At 45.1% G+C, this 21,649-nt stretch overlaps 1 protein-coding gene across 1 annotated transcript in view; it reads right to left on the bottom strand.

Moving 5' to 3' along the window:
- Positions 1-7,809: 7,809 nt before the first annotated feature.
- The window catches only part of LOC135545679 (X-linked interleukin-1 receptor accessory protein-like 2), a 516,578-nt gene continuing 502,738 nt past the window's right edge, over positions 7,810-21,649 (bottom strand). The window contains exon 11 of the mRNA XM_064973464.1: positions 7,810-10,087. Coding sequence (XP_064829536.1) covers positions 9,387-10,087 — 701 coding nt within the window. The 3' untranslated portion in view covers positions 7,810-9,386. The remainder of the gene's footprint in view (positions 10,088-21,649) is intronic.

Genomic DNA, 21,649 nt, shown 5'->3' with positions numbered 1-21,649 from the left:
ATAGAGGTGACTGCTGCCAGGCCATCAGATCTGAGCTTCTTCTTACAGCATAGAGGTGAGTGCTTCCATACCATCAGATCTGAGCTTCTTCTTACAGCATAGAGGTGAGTGCTTCCATGCCATCAGATCTGAGCTTCTTCTTACAGCATAGAGGTGAGTGCTGCAAGGCCATCAGATCTGGGCTTCTTCTTACAGCATAGAGGTGAGTGCTGCCAGGTCATTAGATCTGAGCTTCTTCTTACAGCATAGTGGTGAGTGCTGCCAGGCCATCAGATCTGGGCTTCTTCTTACAGCATAGCGGTGAGTGCTGCCAGGCCATCAGATCTGAGCTTCTTCTTACAGCATAGTGGTGACTGCTGCCATGCCATCAGATCTGAGCTTCTTCTTACAGCATAGAGGTGAGTACTGCCTGACCATCAGATCTGAGCTTCTTCTTACAGCATAGAGGTGAGTGCTGCCAGGCCATCAGGTCTGAGCTTCTTCTTACAGCATAGAGGTGAGTGCTGCCAGGCCATCAGGTCTGAGCTTCTTACAGCATAGAGGTGAGTGCTGCCAGGCCATCAGATCTGAGCTTCTTCTTACAGCATAGAGGTGAGTGCTGCCAGGCCATCAGGTCTGCTTCTTCTTACAGCATATAGGTGAGTGCTGCCAGGCCATCAGGTCTGGCTTCTTCTTACAGCATAGAGGTGAGTACTGCCAGGCCATCAGGTCTGAGCCATAGAGGTGACTGCTGCCATGCCATCAGAGTCTGCCAGGCCATCAGATCTCTTCTTACAGCATAGAGGTGAGTGCTGCCAGGCCATCAGGTCTGAGCTTCTTCTTACAGCATAGAGGTGAGTGCTGCCAGGCCATCAGGTCTGAGCTTCTTACAGCATAGAGGTGAGTGCTGCCATGCCATCAGGTCTGGCTTCTTCTTACAGCATAGAGGTGAGTGCTGCCAGGCCATCAGATCTGAGCTTCTTCTTACAGCATAGAGGTGAGTGCTTCCATACCATCAGATCTGAGCTTCTTCTTACAGCATAGAGGTGAGTGCTGCCAGGCCATCAGATCTGAGCTTCTTCTTACAGCATAGAGGTGAGTGCTGCCAGGCCATCAGATCTGAGCTTCTTCTTACAGCATAGAGGTGAGTGCTGCCAGGCCATCAGATCTGAGCTTCTTCTTACAGCATAGAGGTGAGTGCTGCCAGGCCATCAGATCTGAGCTTCTTCTTACAGCATAGAGGTGAGTGCTGCCAGGTCATTAGATCTGAGCTTCTTCTTACAGCATAGTGGTGAGTGCTGCCAGGCCATCAGGTATTGGCTTCTTCTTACAGCATAGAGGTGAGTGCTGCCAGGCCATCAGATCTGAGCTTCTTCTTACAGCATAGAGGTGAGTGCTGCCAGGCCATCAGGTCTGAGCTTCTTCTTACAGCATAGAGGTGTGTGCTGCCAGGTCATTAGATCTGAGCTTCTTCTTACAGCATAGTGGTGAGTGCTGCCAGGTCATTAGATCTGAGCTTCATCTTACAGCATAGAGGTGAGTGCTGCCAGGTCATTAGATCTGAGCTTCTTCTTACAGCATAGTGGTGAGTGCTGCCAGGCCATCAGGTCTGGCTTCTTCTTACAGCATAGAGGTGAGTGCTGCCAGGCCATCAGATCTGAGCTTCTTCTTACAGCATAGAGGTGAGTGCTGCCAGGCCATCAGGTCTGAGCTTCTTACAGCATAGAGGTGAGTGCTGCCATGCCATCAGGTCTGGCTTCTTCTTACAGCATAGAGGTGAGTGCTGCCAGGCCATCAGATCTGAGCTTCTTCTTACAGCATAGAGGTGAGTGCTTCCATACCATCAGATCTGAGCTTCTTCTTACAGCATAGAGGTGACTGTTGCCATGCCATCAGGTCTGGCTTCTTCTTACAGCATAGAGGTGAGTGCTGCCAGGCCATCAGATCTGAGCTTCTTCTTACAGCATAGAGGTGAGTGCTGCCAGGCCATCAGATCTGAGCTTCTTCTTACAGCATAGAGGTGAGTGCTGCCAGGCCATCAGATCTGAGCTTCTTCTCACAGCATAGAGGTGAGTGCTGCCAGGCCATCAGATCTGAGCTTCTTCTTACAGCATAGAGGTGAGTGCTGCCAGGCCATCAGATCTGAGCTTCTTCTCACAGCATAGAGGTGAGTGCTGCCAGGTCATTAGATCTGAGCTTCTTCTTACAGCATAGTGGTGAGTGCTGCCAGGCCATCAGGTATTGGCTTCTTCTTACAGCATAGAGGTGAGTGCTGCCAGGCCATCAGATCTGAGCTTCTTCTTACAGCATAGTGGTGAGTGCTGCCAGGCCATCAGGTCTGGCTTCTTCTTACAGCATAGAGGTGAGTGCTGCCAGGCCATCAGATCTGAGCTTCTTACAGCATAGAGGTGACTGCTGCAATGCCATCAGGTCTGGCTTCTTCTTACAGCATAGAGGCGAGTGCTTCCATACCATCAGATCTGAGCTTCTTCTTATAGAATAGAGGTGAGTGCTGTCAGGCCATCAGATCTGAGCTTCTTCTTACAGCATAGAGGTGAGTGCTGCCAGGCCATCAGATCTGAGCTTCTTCTTACAGCATAGAGGTGAGTGCTTCCATACCATCAGATCTGAGCTTTTTCTTACAGCATAGAGGTGAGTGCTTCCATGCCATCAGATCTGGGCTTCTTCTTACAGCATAGAGGTGAGTGCTGCCAGGTCATCAGATCTGAGCTTCTTCTTACAGCATAGTGGTGAGTGCTGCCAGGCCATCAGGTCTGGCTTCTTCTTACAGCATAGAGGTGAGTGCTGCCAGGCCATCAGGTCTGGCTTCTTCTTATAGCATAGAGGTGAGTGCTGCCAGGCCATCAAATCTGAGCTTCTTCTTACAGCATAGAGGTGAGTGCTGCCAGGCCATCAGGTCTGAGCTTCTTCTTACAGCATAGAGGTGAGTGCTGCCAGGCCATCAAATCTGAGCTTCTTCTTACAGCATAGAGGTGAGTGCTGCCAGGCCATCAGGTCTGAGCTTCTTCTTACAGCATAGAGGTGAGTGCTGCCAGGCCATCAGGTCTGGCTTCTTCTTACAGCATAGAGGTGAGTGCTGCCAGGCCATCAGATCTGAGCTTCTTCTTACAGCATAGAGGTGAGTGCTGCCAGGCCATCAGGTCTGAGCTTCTTACAGCATAGAGGTGATTGCTGCCAGGCCATCAGATCTGAGCTTCTTCTTACAGCATAGAGGTGAGTGCTTCCATACCATCAGATCGAAGCTTCTTCTTACAGCATAGAGGTGAGTGCTGCCAGGCCATCAGATCTGAGCTTCTTCTTACAGCATAGTGGTGAGTGCTGCCAGGCCATCAGGTCTGGCTTCTTCTTACAGCATAGAGGTGAGTGCTGCCAGGCCATCAGATCTGAGCTTCTTCTTACAGCATAGAGGTGAGTGCTGCCAGGCCATCAGATCTGAGCTTCTTCTTACAGCATAGTGGTGAGTGCTGCCAGGCCATCAGGTCTGGCTTCTTCTTACAGCATAGAGGTGAGTGCTGCCAGGCCATCAGATCTGAGCTTCTTCTTACAGCATAGAGGTGAGTGCTGCCAGGCCATCAGGTCTGAGCTTCTTACAGCATAGAGGTGAGTGCTGCCAGGCCATCAGGTCTGGCTTCTTCTTACAGCATAGAGGTGACTGCTGCCAGGCCATCAGGTCTGGCTTCTTCTTATAGCATAGAGGTGAGTGCTGCCAGGCCATCAGATCTGAGCTTCTTCTTACAGCATAGAGGTGAGTGCTGCCAGGCCATCAGGTCTGAGCTTCTTCTTACAGCATAGAGGTGAGTGCTGCCAGGCCATCAGGTCTGGCTTCTTCTTACAGCATAGAGGTGAGTGCTGCCAGGCCATCAGGTCTGGCTTCTTCTTACAGCATAGAGGTGAGTGCTGCCAGGCCATCAGATCTGAGCTTCTTCTTACAGCATAGAGGTGAGTGCTGCCAGGCCATCAGGTCTGAGCTTCTTACAGCATAGAGGTGAGTGCTGCAAGGCCATCAGATCTGAGCTTCTTCTTACAGCATAGAGGCGAGTGCTTCCATACCATCAGATTGAAGCTTCTTCTTACAGCATAGAGGTGAGTGCTGCCAGGCCATCAGATCTGAGCTTCTTCTTACAGCATAGTGGTGAGTGCTGCCAGGCCATCAGGTCTGGCTTCTTCTTACAGCATAGAGGTGAGTGCTGCCAGGCCATCAGATCTGAGCTTCTTCTTACAGCATAGAGGTGAGTGCTGCCAGGCCATCAGGTCTGAGCTTCTTACAGCATAGAGGTGAGTGCTGCCAGGCCATCAGGTCTGGCTTCTTCTTACAGTATAGAGGTGAGTGCTGTCAGGCCATCAGATCTGAGCTTCTTACAGCGTTTCATATTCTTCTCTGCTACTGTATATCTGCATGCTGAGAAGTAGATTGGGTGTCTGAAGAAATCTTACTGCTCCTTAATATTTCAACAAATTCATCATAAACATACAGCTGGCAATGTTGCTGATCACTGAGTGAACTATTGAGTGATGTAAATAGGATGTGCTGGTGAAGCAGCCAGAGCATTCCCCTTTCAGAGAGGATACTGTAGGTAATAGAAGTCCACCATAGCAAAATCCACTATTTCAGTTTTTGCAACTTCTAAAGATTATAGCTGCAGTTGCCATAGTAGCTGACATTTATAACCATTGAACGCTTGACATATTTAACTCCACCACATAGATCATATATGTAAAATAACAGGATTACATTACAATGAAAACCAAATACAGTGCCTATAGAATAAATACAGTGCCCATAGAATAAATACAGTGCCCATTGAATAAATACAGTGCCTATAGAATAAATACAGTGCCTATAGAATACAGTGCCTATAGAATAAATACAGTGCCCATAGAATAAATACAGTGCCTATAGAATAAATACAGTGCCCATAGAATAAATACAATGAATAAATATAGTGCCTATAGAATAAATACAGTGCCTATAGAATACAGTGCCTATAGAATAAATACAGTGCCCTATAGAATAAAAAGAATAAATACAGTGCCTATAGAATAAATACAGTGCCCAAAGAATAAATACAGTGCCTATAGAATAAATACAGTGCCTATAGAATAAATACAGTGCCTATAGAATAAATACAGTGCCTATAGAATAAATACAGTGCCTATAGAATAAATACAGTGCCCATAGAATAAATACAGTGCCCATAGAATAAATACAGTGCCTATAGAATATATACAGTGCCTATTGTCACGTTCTGACCTTTATGTCCTTTGTTTTGTCATTATTTAGTATGGTCAGGGAATGAGTTGGGGTGGGCAGTCTATGTTTGTTTTTCTATGATTTTGGTATTTCTATGTTTCGGCCTAGTATGGTTCTCAATCAGAGGCAGGTGTCATTAGTTGTCTCTGATTGAGAATCATACTTAGGTAGCCTGGGTTTCACTGTGTGTTTGTGGGTGATTTTTCCTGTCTCTGTGTTTGCACCAGATAGGGCTGTTTTGGGTTTTCACATTTCTTGTTTTGTTAGTTTATTCATGTATAGTGTCTTTATAAATTAAACATGAATAACCACCACGCTGCGTTTTGGTTCACCTCTCCTTCAAGTAAAGAAAACCGTTACAGAATCACCCACCACAACAGGACCAAGCGGCGTGGTAACGGGCAGCAGCAGGAGCAGCGCGATGAAAACTTCTGGACTTGGGAAGAAATCCTCGACGGAAGAGGACCCTGGGCAAAACCAGGGGAGTGTCGCCGTCCCAAGGTGCTGCAGGAGAAGCGGCAGCAGGAGCAGCGCGAGGAGGAATGGACATGGGAGGATAAGTTAGATGGTAAAGGACCCTGGGCACAGCCTGGAGAATATCGCCGCCCCAAAGAAGAGCTGGAGGCGGTGAAGGCGGAGAGGCGCTGGTATGAGGAGGCAGCATGGCGGCGTGGATGAAAGCCCGAGAGTCAGCCCCAAAAATTTCTTGGGGGGCACACAGGAAGTGTGGCGAAGCCAGGTAGGAGACCTGCGCCAACTTCCTGTGCTTACCGGGGGGCTGGAGAGACCGGGCAGGCACCGTGTTAGTCTGTGAAGTGCACCGCGTCACCAGTGCAGGTGCATAGCCCGGTGCGGTACATTCCAGCTCCGCGTATCGGGCGGGCTAGAGTGGGCATCGAGCCAAGTGCCATGAAGCCGGCTCTACGCATCTGGTCTCCAGTGCGTCTCCTTGGGCCGGCTTACATGGCACCAGCCTTGCGCACGGTGTCCCGGTTCGCCTGCATAGCCCAGTGCAGGCTATTCCACCTCGCCGTACTGGCAGGGCGACCGGGACCATTCAACCGGGTAAGGTTGGTCAGGCTCGGTGCTCAAGAGCTCCAGTGCGTCTGCACAGTCCGGTCTATCCGGTACCACCTCCACACCCCAGCCCTCCGGTGGCAGCTCCCCGCACCAGGCTTTCTGTGCGTGTCCTCGGCCCAATACCACCAGTGCCAGCACCACGCATCAGGCCTACAGTGCACCTCGCCTGTCCAGCGCTGCCGGAGCCTTCCTCCTCTCCAGCGCTGCCGGAGTCTCCCGCCAGTTCGGCGTTGCCAGAGCTCCCGCCCCTCATTCCAGAGGCGCTAGAGTCCCTCATTCCAGAGGCGCCAGAGCTACTCAGTCCAGAGCTGCCAGAGCCTTCCTCTCCAGCGTTGCCGGAGCTTCCCGTCTGCCCAGCGCCATCAGTCGCCAGTCTGTCCAGCGCCATCTGAGCTACCCGTCTGTCCAGCGCCATCTGAGCTACCCGTCTGTCCAGCGCCATCTGAGCTACCCGTCTGCCCAGCGCCGCCTGAGCCACCCGTCTGCCCAGCGCCGCCTGAGCCACCCGTCTGCCCAGCGCCACCTGAGCCACCCATCTGCCCAGCACCGCCAGTGCCGCCAGTCAGCCAGGGGCCGCCAGTCAGCCAGGGGACGCCAGTGCCGCCAGTCAGCCAGGGGCCGCCAGTCAGCCAGGGGCCGCCAGTCAGCCAGGGGCCGCCAGTCAGCCAGGGGCCGCCAGTGCCGCCAGTCTGCCAGGGGCCGCCAATCAGCCAGGGGCCGTCAGAGCCCCTCAGGCCGGAGGCGCCAGAGCCCCTCAGCCCAGAGGCGCAAGAGCCCCTGCCCTTCTGTCCAGAGCTTCCGCCCCTCTGTCCAGAGCTTCCGCCCCTCTGTCCCTAGCTACCCCTCAGTCCAGTGGGGTCATTTTTGTAGGGTCACCGTGGTTAGGAGGCCACGGAAGCGGACAAGAAGGCGGACTAAGACGTTGGTGAAGTGGGGTCCGCGTCCTGCGCCAGAGCCGCCACCGCGGACAGACGCCCACCCAGACCCTCCACTATAGGTTAAGGTTTTGCGGCCGGAGTCCGCACCTTTGGGGGGGGGGTACTGTCACGTTCAGACCTTTATTTCCTTTGTTTTGTCATTATTTAGTATGGTCAGGGCGTGAGTTGGGGTGGGCAGTCTGTTTCTTTTTCTATGATTTGGGTATTTCTATGTTTCGGCCTAGTATGGTTCTAAATCAGAGGCAGGTGTCATTAGTTGTCTCTGATTGAGAATCATACTTAGGTAGCCTGGGTTTCACTGTGTGTTTGTGGGTGATTGTTCCTGTCTCTGTGTTTGCACCAGATAGGGCTGTTTTGGTTTTTCACATTTCTTGTTTTGTTAGTTTATTCATGTATAGTGTCTTTATAAATTAAACATGAATAACCACCACGCTGCGTTTTGGTCCGCCTCTCCTTCAAGTAAAGAAAAACGTTACAGCCTATAGAATAAATACAGTGCCTATAGAATTAATCAAGCAGTAAACAACCGGTTTATTTCAACATGATTTAATATACAGCCATTCGCAAGGGTCCAACAAAATTTGATTTCATCATATAAGTAGAGAATGCACATTTATGCTCTATCAAAATCCATCAGCTTGCAAACAGACAAAAAGGCATTAAATAAACTTATACGATGTATAACTGGTGTTGAAGAAGACATCAGTGGGCAGTTCAACAACGGTTCAAACTGATCGCTGCAATCTCTTTGACCTCCTGCCGTTAGTGTTTTAGTTTGCTCTTGAAGGTCACCAAGTCATTTTTTTACAATCTTGGCATTTCGGCTGATTATTCCTCTATAACTCAATGAGACAGATTAGAGGCTGATCATTCCTATAACTCAATGAGACAGATTAGAGGCTGATCATTCCTATAACTTAATGAGACAGATTAGAGGCTGATCATTCCTATAACTCAATGAGACAGATTAGAGGCTGATCATTCCTATAACTCAATGAGACAGATTAGAGGCTGATCATTCCTATAACTTAATGAGACACATTAGAAGCTGATTATTCCTCTATAACTCAATGAGACAGATAGAGGCTGCTATATTACAACTCATTGCAGACAAATATGATTAATTTTCTAAGATTGAAATAGCAGAGCAATTGAAAAGAGGATGATTCTGTAAGACGATTCTCTTCTCATTTAGCAAATGAAATCAATAAAATAAAATATAGACACAAATGCAATATCTCTCAGGTGATTCCAGTTCCCTTTCATTTCTACAATACATTCAGTCAAAACTACCATCGTTTCCGAAAGCACCACCGAGTCCATCTGTACCATTTGGAGAGCGGCTCATCCTCAAAAAGACAACTCAATGGCCATCTGAAAACAATATGGCCAACAGAGGAAGGAAGGCAGGTGAAGCAGGGGAGGAATTCAGCAGAGAAAAAGGCTTCTTGTTTTGTACAACTAAAATAAGCAAAGTAACAGGCAGAACTCAAGAGACAGCAACTAGTCACAGACTACAACTCAAACAAATACTGCATTAAACAATTCAAATATTCATATTTAATTGGCCTCAAACAATGACAATAGCTTGTGTAAATCCAAACATTATTGATTTGCTTAAATATACTGTAACATTTTTAAAGCTCACAGAGAATGTTTTCAGTCCATCTTGACAGAATTGTGCTGCAATGAGAAACGTTCCATTTTCTCATGAAAAAAATCACAGGTCAGAATCTTTCCATTTGGATTCACTCACATACTCACACCATTAAAATCTTAAAGGAATCATCATGAATGTCTATAGAAGATATGAAAACTGTACATAATAACAATACCTTGAACATTAAAAACAAGGTTTTTTCATTTATTACTCATCTCAAAAAAGGAGACATTTTTCAAGTAAGAAAATGATGACTGGAGCAACTCCCTTTGTCCTTGATTTCTTTAAAGACTGAACGAAAAAAGACAAATCCAGAAAACATTTAACCGCTAATGAAAATAGTCAGCGAGAAATGATTGTGTGCAGAATGGTTTTTGATCAGTGTTTTGTCTAAATGAATCTTCATGCAGATAAAAGACAAAGACATAAGAGATGTGGCATCAAGCTGTATATCAGTCTACCAGATATCACTTGTGTGTTCCCCCCCAGATAGAGGGACGAAAGTGCTGTTCAAGTGGATCTCCTGCTTGCTCTTTCCCATCGTGTTGTTCTGAGTCACCTGTCCGTTGAGCAGCGTCATGGGGATATTGCAGTATATGTGACGGTTACTCAAGGTGGCTATCTGCACGGGGGAGGCAGGCATCTTATACTCGTAGCTACGGGTGCAGTAGTGTCTCATCTGAGGGTGGCTGGTCTGGTTAAAGTCTGGAATCTCAGAGTGGTGGGCGGGCACCATCGAGGCAGATGTGGTCGTCATGGCGATGGTGGAGACCGTCTGCAGGTCGCCGAACAGACCCTGCTCCCTGGAGTCTAGCACCTGCCGGCGAGACAGCATCTCTTTCCTCTTCACCGGCATCTCGTATATCACCTGCTTCCAGAACATAGACTTGAGCTCATTGCTCTTGGGGCCCCTCCACTTGATGATGGAGAGGACTTTGATGGTGTGCTTCAGGGCCTCCACTTCCTGGTAGTTGATGACGCTCTTGAGGTTGGCACACTCGATCATAATCACCTTGATCTCCCCGGTCACCAGCATGCTGTGGAGCCGAGTCTCCAGCTGGAAGATGCTCCAGCCACGCTTGGCCACGAACTCAGGAGTCAACACGATGATGAGCCGTCTGCTCTGCTCCACACTCCGCGCCAGGTCCTCAATGTAGACTGGAGGAAAGAGAGAGATACAGAGATAGAGCGAGAGAGGGGGGAGAGAAAGATTCAGTGAGAGAGAGGGGAGAGAGAGAGAGCGTGAGAGAGAGAGAGAGAGAGAGAGAGAGAGAGAGAGAGAGAGAGAGAGAGAGAGAGGGGGAGAAAGAGAGAGAGAGTACGCAAGAGACAGACAGATGGACGAGAGAAAGAAAAAGGAGAAAAGAGAGAGAGAGCATGTCAAAGAATAGTGTGTAACAAACCATTCATATTTGACCATTTAGAATTGAGATAAGAGCAGCATCAAGCTGCAGGTCTAAAGTAACACCCAGAGACATGACAAAACCCAGCAGTCACCAACACTCTGATCTGTCAAATTACATACCTTATCACTACTCCCACTCAACCGGCAAACTGACAGTATCACGACAACACAAAACACATACATCACTTTATTCAATATATAGCCTTCTCATTATACTGACTGATTAATCCTAAACCTGTGGGCGAGCACTTTTCCATAGTGATCTCATTAGCCTGTTGAAAACCACAAGCAGAGAGACAGACAGTGGTAAATAAAGGCTGTTTATGAGTCATAAAACACAGTGAGAGATAGAGAGAGACAGAGAGAAAGAGAGAGAGAGAGACAGAGAGAGAGAGAGAGAGAGAGAGAGAGAGAGAGAGAGAGAAAAAGAGACAGAGAGAGAGACAGAGTGAGAGACAGAGTGAGAGAGACAGAGACAGAGTGAGAGAGACAGAGAGAAAGAGACAGAGACAGAGAGAGAGACAGAGAGACAAAGAGGGAGACAGAGTGAGGGAGACAGACTGAGAGAGAGAGAGAGAGAGAGAGAGAGAGAGAGAGAGAGAGAGAGAGAAAAAGAGCGGGAGAGAGTAACTCCTCTGCAAAAAAGATAGATTTATAGTTGGATAATTGTAAATACATTTAAATTTTTTCACAAGGTCTTATGCATGATACTAACCTCAACATCAAAATTCCATACCTAAAACTTTGATTTTGGACAAAATTACCTGAATGGACTATTGCTACCAAGGACTATCAAGAAAAACACTTCTAACACACCAAAACCTGCAGAAGAAACATTGCGGAACCTGGAAATACCATCCAACACAAAACTGAGTGAGTAATATTCATGTCTGAAGCTACTTCTGAAGCCAAAAATTAAAAGACAATAATCCCTATGTAATTTTATTATATAAAGCTAAGTAAATAAGTATACTAAGCTACCAAGCTGGTAGGAAAGAACAGACCTGGCAGCACCTTCAATTAGCACTGAAGTGTGAAGTCAGATGTGTGAAAACTCTTGAGCCCAACAATGGCAGGAGAGTTTCACAACCCCCCCCCCCCCCAAATGCAGAGGCCTTAGAAGCACCAATAACAATCCAGAGACACGATTTGCTGACTTCTATAAAGAGGGGAATGTAAAACGTAAGCAACTTAATTTTCCACACAGACCATCCCTGGCATGGCACAGCGCTATAAGAGCACACTACCCCTACGTCAAGAGAGAGGGTATTGGCCCAGGGTGGAAACTCAGAATACTAGACATTGAGGAAATCGATGTCAACATGTACAAGTATGGGACAGTGATGGTGCAGGGAATCCTCATGCAGTTCCAGCAGGGCTTTTATGGGATCAAAGAGAGCACAGCAGGTAAATCTCTCTCTCTGTGACAACTCCCCCACCCAGAGTGAGTCTGATCACACCTCTTCAAACTATCCTGCAGACGAGGATAGTCAAGCTCACAAGCCCACAAAACAGACCAGCACAACAACACCCTCCCAACAAAACCCAGAGGGCAGAAGGTGGAGATGGATGGCTGTCTGAAAGAGCTGGCTGCTCTACGGACTGAGGTGAGAGAACTTAAAGAGGCACACATGGCACTGAAGGATGAGGTCAGAAAGCTGAGGTGTGACAGAGAGCAGGACACTCCCTCAGACATGCCAGCAGAACAGCCCACCTCAGACACGGACCCGGACCACAACCTCAACACCACAATGGGACAGACAACACAGGACCCACCAACCCAACAGACCCCACCCACTCCTAACAGCCCTCCTGTCAGCTCACCCAATAGCCCTCCTGACAACCCCCCACATCCACCGAGGACACACAAAACCCACAGATTGTGCTCCTCATTGACTCAAATGGCAAATACTTTTTCCCAAACACAAACTGGCTAAACTCTGGTGCCCAAACACTAGGCATGCCCTAGAGCTGTTGTCAGAGGACAGACTAGGATCCCCCAGCCACATCATAATTCACATGGGCACAAATGACCTGAGGACCCAGCAGGAAAGGGTGGCAACAGCACTCAAGGGACTGATTTAAAAAGCTTCTTCCACTTTCCTCAACGCACCAGTGGTTACCTCCACCCTGCTACCACGAACATACTTTCACCCTGCCACCATACAGCAGGTGAATGCAAGAATTTTGCAAGGACCTCAACATGACAGCTGCACATATGAAAAGGCAGTGAGCAGAGCAACAGGCCCAAGCCCTACTAATGCACTGCCCCAAGCCCCATCCTGCGACCTAAGAGGTATGTATGAGATGCTCAACATGCTCTGCTCACAACTACTGTAATGGTCTCGGCCTAAACCACACAAAAAACAGCACTAGACACTATGGAACACAACACGTTTACTATCTTATCCTGGAATATACAAGGTCTGAGGTCATCTGCCTTTGGCCTAAAGAGCAGGAACCAAGACTTCACCAAATACATTGGAAATATGCCCTCAGAGACTCTGGGTTTGCACCCAGGCTCTGTCATACCCGGCTGCAACCGGGAGGTCCGTGGGGCGACGCACAATTGGCCTAGCGTCGTCCGGGTTAGGGAGGGCTTGGCCCGTAGGGATGTCCTTGTCTCATCGCGCACCAGCGACTCCTGTGGTGGGCTGGGCACAGTGTGCGCTAACCAAGGTTGCCAGGTACACGGTGTTTCCTCCGACACATTGGTGCGGCTGGCTTCCAGGTTGGATGCGTGTTGTGTTAAGAAGCAGTGCGGCTTGGTTGGGTTGTGTATCGGAGGACGCATGACTTTCAACCTTCGTCTCACCCGAGCCCGTACGGGAGTTGTAGCGATGAGACAAGATAGTAGCTACTAAAACAATTGGACACCACGAAATTGGGGAGAAAAAGGGGTAAAATAAAAAAATAAAAACACAAAAAAAAGGAAATATGGACATTGTCATCCTACAAGAGGATATAGAGGAGATGGACCCACCGGTTGCCCTCTAGGTTACAGAGAACTGGTCGTCCCATCCACCAAACTACCAGGTGTGAAACAGGGAAGAGACTCAGGGGATATGCTAATTTGGTATAGAACAGACCTGACCACTCTATTAAATTAGTCAAAACAGGAACATTTTCTGTATCGCTGGCTAGAAATGAATAAGGAAATTATCTCAACAGAGAAAAATGTCATCATGTGTGCCACCTATATTTATTTTTTATTTAACCTTTATTTAACTAGGCAAGTCAGTTAAGAACAAATTTGTATTTACAATGATGGCCTACTACGGCCAAACCCTAACCCGGATGACGCTGAGCCAATTGTGAGAGGGGGAAATCAACCATTCCCAGGCCCAGGGACATGTACAAGTCTGTGGCAACCTATACTGGACAGAACCTGACACCCTCAGCACACAGGGAGACAAACACCTACCTAGAGGTGACAGTATTCCCTTCCAAATATGCAACCCCCCCACCCCCCATAGACACAACTAAGACAAAACAACTCCTGCAGCTGTGTCACACGCTGGGTCTGCACATAGTCAATGGTAGGCTTTGAGGAGACTCCTATAGTAGTACACCAACAGCTCATCCCTTGGCAGAGGTACTGTAGATTACTTTATCACTGACCTCAACCCAGAGTCTCTCAGAGCGTTCACAGTCAGCCCACTAACACCCTTATCAGATCACAGCAAAATCACAGTCTACCTGAACAGAGCAATACTCAATCATAAGGCATCAAAGCCAAAAGAACTGCACAATATTAAGAAATGCTACGGATGGAAGGAAAGTAGCGTAGAAACCTACCAAAAAACAATTAGACAAAAACAAATTCAATCAGTGTATTTGACCTCTCAGCTTCCCTATCAAACGGTTTGATGAAGAATGTAAAAACCTAAGAAAGATATTGAGAAACATATCCAACCAAAAACATAGAGGTACAGAAAATCTGAGTCTATGCCTTCACTATGGTGAAACACTAAAACAATACAGAAATACACTATGGAAAAAGAAGGAACAGCATGTCAGAAATCAGTTCAATATAATCCATAGAATCGAACCACTTCAGAGTAAATTGGAACACACTAAACAAACCACACAAAGAGTTATCTATCCAAAATGGAGATGTGGATAAACCACCTCTCCAATCATTTTGGCTCTATAACAAAGAACAAACAAATATACAATTACAAATCTTAGAATCAGCTATTAAAGACTACCAGAACCCACTAGATTCTCCTATTAGATTGAATGAACTTCAGGACAAAATACAAACCCTCCAACCTAAAAAGGCCTGTGGTGTTGATAGTATCCTACATGAAATTATAAAATATACAGACCACAAATTACAATTGCCTATACTTAAACTCTTTAACATCATCCTCAGCTCTGGCATCTTCCCCAAATTCTTGGAACCAAGGACTGATAACATCAATCCACAAAAGTGGAGACAAATTTGACCCCAATAACTACCGTGGGATATGCGTCAACAGCAACCTTGGGAAAATCCTCTGCATTAACATTAACAGCAGATTTGTACATTTCCTCAGTGAAAACAATGTACTGAGCAAATGTCAAATCGGCTTTTTACCAAATTACCGTACGATAGACCACATATTCACCCTGCACACCCTAATTGACAAACAAACAAACCAAAACAAGGCAAAGTCTTCTTATGCTTTGTTGACTTCAAAAAAGCTTTTGACTCAATTTGGCACGAGGGTCTGCTATACAAATTGATGAAAATTGGTGTTGGGGGAAAAACATACGACATTATAAAATCCATTTACATGGGGCCGTGGGGTGTGCAGCTTAAGCCCCACCCTCTTCAACATGTAAATCAACAAATTGGTGAGGGCACTAAAACAGTCTGCAGCCCCCGGCCTCACCCTACTAGAATCTGAAGTCAAATATCTACTGTTTGCTGGTGATCTGGTGCTTCAGTCATCAACCAAGGGTGGCCTACAGCAGCATCTAGATCTTCTGCAAAGATTCTGTCAGACCAAAAATGGTCCAGTTGCTAGGATCACAAATACAAATTCCATCAAGACAGTTTCCCTAAGCACAGAAAAAACGATACATACCACGGCTTAAACATCAGCGCCACAAGTAACTTCCACAAAGCTGTGAACAACCTGAGAGACAAGGCAAGAAGGGCCTTCTATGCCATCAAAAAGAACATAAGATTTGACCTATCAATTAGCCAGCAGCATACCACTCTGCATCCCACTGCTGGCTTGCTTCAGAAGCCAAGCAAGATTGGTCCTGGTCAATTCCTGGATGGGAGACCAGATGCTGCTGGTAGTGGTGTGGAGGGCCAGTAGGAGGCACCCTTTCCTCTGGTCTAAAAAAATATCCCAATGACCCAGGGCAGTGATTGGAGACTTGTGTAGGTTTCTGTCTTTCAGATGGGATGTTAAATGAGTGTTCTGACTCACTGTGGTCACTAAAGATCCCATGGCACTTATTGTAAGATTAGGGGTGTTAACCCTGGTGTCCTGGCTAAATTCCCAATCTGACCATCATGGCCACCTAATCATCCCAAATGTACAATTGGCTCATTCCTACCCCCACCCCTGTAACTATTCCCCAGGTTGTTGCTGAGAATGTGTTCTCAGTCAACTTACCTGTTAAATTATTTTGGGGGATCTGGCTAAAAATACTTAAATCAGTTCTAGAACCCATTGCCCTTTATGGTTGTGAGGTCTGGGGTCCACTCACCAACCAAGAATTCACAAAATGGGACAAACACTGCATGCAGAATTCTGATAGAATATCCTCTGTGTACAATATAAAACACCAAATAATGCATGAAGAGCAGAATTAGGCTGATACCCGCTAATTGTCACAATCCAGAAAAGAGACGTTAAATTCTACATCCACTTAAAATGAAGTGATTTCCAAACCGCAGGTAGCCTAGTGGTTAGAGTGTTGGGTCAGTAACCGAAAGGTTGCTAAATTGAATCCCCGAGCTGACAAGGTAAAAATATGTTTTTCTGAATGCTATTTGGCCCTAAACTATGTAAAGACTCAGTGAGCATAGCCTTGCTATTGAGAAAGGCAGGCCATGTGCACACTGCCCAGAAAATGATGTGGAAACTGAGCTGCCCTTCCCAACCTCCTGCCAAATGTATGACCACATTAGAGACACTTATTTCTCTCAGATTACATAAACCAACAAATCCAATTTTGATAAACTCCCACATCTACTTGGTGAACTACCACAGTGTGCCATCACAGCAGCAAGATTTGTGACATGTTGCCACAAGAAAAAGGCAACCAGTGAAGAACAAACACCATTGTAAATATAACCTAGACTTATTTATTTTCCCTTTTGTACTTTAACAATTTGCACATGGCTACAACACTGTATATAGACATAATATGACATTTGAAATGTCTTTATTCTTTTGGAACTTGTGTGAGTGTAATATTTATTGTTCACATTTGATTTAACTTTTTTTCATCCATTTCACTTGCTTTGGCAATGTAAACGTGTTTCCCATGAGAATAAAGCTCCTTGAATTTATTTGAGAGAGAGAGAGAGAGAGAAGAGGTGTAAAGAGGTAAATGGTATCCGCAGTGTCACATCACTGTCCACAGTGTCCTGCCTTCCTCTGCAGGGGTCCTGTCTTTTACACCTGCATGTGTCACATCACACATCGGCCCTCCTCCACCTCCCACCCCAACACTACACATACTGCTCCACCACCACACCCCCAACCCACACAGCCTTTCAGCTCCCTTCCCTGACACCAAGCACCACCACAGGCACCACACAAATCGTGCCACACCTTCACCTCCTACTGCACATGCTCAGAGTAGACCTTTACTGTATTAATTAGCCTCGTAGCTAAATCAGTTGACTGAAAGTCAATATAAGGCCTAATCACATTAGATAGCATTATAACACAGATCTCAAGAAGTAAAAACATAAAGTAGACTAAAACAGCATTTCTTGGTGCTGATCTTGAACTTCCTTTACACAGCACAGTGTCCACACTGTGCTTAATACAGTAGGTATTTAAGAATAAACCCCCTGAACATAGATGGCTATAAAAGAAAACTACCACACTTCCCCTTTGGCAGCACACAATGTAGTCTAAAGAGGGAGTTAAGTCTGATCCATTCTAACAAAATATTACTCAGAACCAATTTGCATTTGAATGATCATTCCTTATGCCCCTGCAGCTTAATCAATGTGGCTTAAAATATGAAAAGATTAAACATATAGGATTGTGTTGTATTACTCACTTATAAATAAATACAAATATTACAAATATTAAGAGACAGCGGCTTCAGCTGAAGAATGTGTTATGTGGGGGACCTCAGCGGAGTGGGGGAACTCAGTGGTGTGGGGGACCTCAGCGGTGTGGGGGTCCTCAGTGGTGTGGGGGTCCTCAGTGGTGAGGGGGAACTCAGCGGTGTGGGGGTCCTCAGTGGTGAGGGGGACCTCATTGCAGTGTGGGATCTCAGTGGTGTGGGGGTCCTCAGTGGTGTGGGGGACCTCAGCGGTGTGGGGGTCCTCAGTGGTGAGGGGGACCTCATTGGAGTGGGGGATCTCAGTGGTGTGGGGGATCTCAGCGGTGTGGTGGACCTCAGCGGTGTGGGGGAACTCAGCGGTGTGGGGTTCCTCAGCGGTGTGGGGGACCTCAGTGGTGTGGGGGACCTCAGTGGTGTGGGGGACCTCAGTGGTGTGGGGGACCTCAGTGGTGTGGGGGACCTCAGTGGTGTGGGGACCCTCAGCGGTGTGGGGGACCTCAGTGGTGTGGGGGACTACAACTGTGTGGAGGACCACAGCTGTGTGGGGGACCTCAGCAGTATGGGGGACCACAACTTTGTGGAGGACCACAACTGTGTGGGGGAAAGCTGTGTGGGGGAAAGTATGGACAGTATATGAATATAAAAGGTGTATACAGCAGTAGTTATATAGGATGGAGTGTATAGAGAGTATATGAATAGAAAGGATGTGTACCGCAGTAGTTATATAGGATGGAGTGTATACAGTATATGAATAGAAAAGGTGTGTACAGCAGTAGTTATATAGGATGGTGTGTATAGAGAGTATAGACAGTATATGAATAGAAAAGGTGTGTACAGCAGTAGTTATATAGGATGGTGTGTATAGAGAGTATAGACAGTATATGAATAGAAAAGGTGTGTACAGCAGTAGTTATATAGGATGGTGTGTATAGAGTATAGACAGTATATGAATAGAAAAGGTGTGTACAGCAGTAGGTTATGTAGGATGGTGTGTATAGACAGTATATGAATAGAAAAGGTGTGTACAGCAGTAAGTTATGTAGGATGGTGTGTATAGACAGTATATGAATAGATAAGTGTGTACAGCAGTAGTTATATAGGATGGTGTGTATAGAGAGTATAGACAGTATATGAATAGAAAAGGTGTGTACAGCAGTAGTTATGTAGGATGGAGTGTATAGAGAGTATATGAATAGAAAAGGTGTGTACAGCAGTAGTTATATAGGATGGTGTGTATAGACAGTATATGAATAGAAAAGGTGTGTACAGCAGTAGTTATATAGGATGGTGTGTATAGACAGTATATGAATAGAAAAGGTGTGTACAGCAGTAGTTATGTAGGATGGTGTGTATAGAGAGTATAGACAGTATATAAATAGAAAAGGTGTGTACAGCAGTAGTTATGTAGGATGGTGTGTATAGACAGTATATGAATAGAAAAGGTGTGTTCAGCAGTAGTTATATAGGATGGTGTGTATAGACAGTATATGAATAGAAAAGGTGTGTACAGCAGTAGTTATATAGGACGGTGTGTAGTGTACAGCAGTAGTTATATAGGATGGTGTGTATAGACAGTATATGAATAGAAAAGGTGTGTACAGCAGTAGTTATGTAGGATGGTGTGTATAGAGAGTATAGACAGTATATGAATAGAAAAGGTGTGTACAGCAGTAGTTATGGTGTGTATAGGATGGTGTGTACAGCAGTAAGTTATAGGACAGTATATGAATAGAATAGATGTGTACAGCAGTAGTTATATTAGGATGGTGTGTATAGAGAGTATAGACAGTATATGAATAGAAAAGGTGTGTACAGCAGTAGTTATGTAGGATGGTGTGTATAGAGAGTATAGACAGTATATGAATAGAAAAGGTGTGTACAGCAGTAGTTATATAGGATGGTGTGTATAGAGAGTATAGACAGTATATGAATAGAAAAGGTGTGTACAGCAGTAGTTATATAGGATGGTGTGTATAGAGAGTATAGATAGTATATGAATAGAAAAGATGTGTACAGCAGTAAGTTATGTAGGATGGTGTGTATAGACAGTATATGAATAGAAAAGTACAGCAGTAGTTATGTAGGATGGTGTGTATATATAGACAGTATATAAATAGAAAAGGTGTGTACAGCAGTAGTTATGTAGGATGGTGTGTATAGACAGTATATGAATAGAAAAGGTGTGTTCAGCAGTAGTTATATAGGATGGTGTGTATAGACAGTATATGAATAGAAAAGGTGTGTACAGCAGTAGTTATATAGGACGGTGTGTATAGACAGTATATGAATAGAAAAGGTGTGTACAGCAGTAGTTATATAGGATGGTGTGTATAGACAGTATATGAATAGAAAAGGTGTGTACAGCAGTAGTTATGTAGGATGGTGTGTATAGAGAGTATAGACAGTATATGAATAGAAAAGGTGTGTACAGCAGTAGTTATATAGGATGGTGTGTATAGAGAGTATAGACAGTATATGAATAGAAAAGGTGTGTACAGCAGTAGTTATATAGGATGGAGTGTATACAGTATATGAATAGAAAAGGTGTGTACAGCAGTAGTTATATAGGATGGTGTGTATAGAGAGTATTGACAGTATATGAATAGAAAAGGTGTGTACAGCAGTAGTTATATAGGATGGTGTGTATAGAGAGTATAGACAGTATATGAATAGAAAAGGTGTGTACAGCAGTAGTTATATAGGATGGTGTGTATAGAAGTATAGACAGTATATGAATAGAAAAGGTGTGTACAGCAGTAGTTATATAGGATGGTGTGTATAGAGTATAGACAGTATATGAATAGAAAAGGTGTGTACAGCAGTAGGTTATGTAGGATGGTGTGTATAGACAGTATATGAATAGAAAAGGTGTGTACAGCAGTAAGTTATGTAGGATGGTGTGTATAGACAGTATATGAATAGATAAGTGTGTACAGCAGTAGTTATATAGGATGGTGTGTATAGAGAGTATAGACAGTATATGAATAGAAAAGGTGTGTACAGCAGTAGTTATGTAGGATGGTGTGTATGAAGTATAGAAGTATATGAATAGAAAAGGTGTGTACAGCAGTAGTTATTAGGATGGTGTGTATAGACAGTATATGAATAGAAAAGGTGTGTACAGCAGTAAGTTATAGGATGGTGTGTATAGACAGTATATGAATAGAAAAGGTGTGTACAGCAGTAGTTATGTAGGATGGTGTGTATAGACAGTATATGAATAGAAAAGGTGTGTACAGCAGTAGTTATGTAGGATGGTGTGTATGTATAGACAGTATATGAATAGAAAAGGTGTGTACAGCAGTAGTTATATAGGATGGTGTGTATAGACAGTATATGAATAGAAAAGGTGTGTACAGCAGTAGTTATGTATAGACACTATATGGATGGTGTATAGAGAGTATAGACAGTATATGAATAGAAAAGGTGTGTACAGCAGTAGTTATATAGGATGGTGTGTATAGAGAGTATAGACAGTATATGAATAGAAAAGGTGTGTACAGCAGTAAGTTATGTAGGATGGTGTGTATAGACAGTATATGAATAGATAAGGTGTGTACAGCAGTAGTTATATTAGGATGGTGTGTATAGAGAGTATAGACAGTATATGAATAGAAAAGGTGTGTACAGCAGTAAGTTAGTAGGATGGTGTGTATAGTTAAGGTGTGTACAGCAGTAGTTATATTAGGATGGTGTGTATAGAGAGTATAGACAGTATATGAATAGAAAAGGTGTGTACAGCAGTAGTTATGTAGGATGGTGTGTATAGAGAGTATAGACAGTATATGAATAGAAAAGGTGTGTACAGCAGTAGTTATATAGGATGGTGTGTATAGAGAGTATAGACAGTATATGAATAGAAAAGGTGTGTACAGCAGTAGTTATATAGGATGGTGTGTATAGAGAGTATAGACAGTATATGAATAGAAAAGTGTGTACAGCAGTAGTTATAGGATGGTGTGTATAGACAGTATATGAATAGAAAAGGTGTGTACAGCAGTAGTTATGTAGGATAGATATGAATAGTGTGTACAGCAGTAGTTATATTAGGATGTGTGTAT

Source organism: Oncorhynchus masou, chromosome 9 (assembly GCF_036934945.1).
Source record: "Oncorhynchus masou masou isolate Uvic2021 chromosome 9, UVic_Omas_1.1, whole genome shotgun sequence".
Classification (NCBI taxonomy): domain Eukaryota; kingdom Metazoa; phylum Chordata; class Actinopteri; order Salmoniformes; family Salmonidae; genus Oncorhynchus; species Oncorhynchus masou.
Note: the sequence above shows the minus strand (reverse complement) of the source record. Positions and strands in the feature narration are given on the sequence as shown.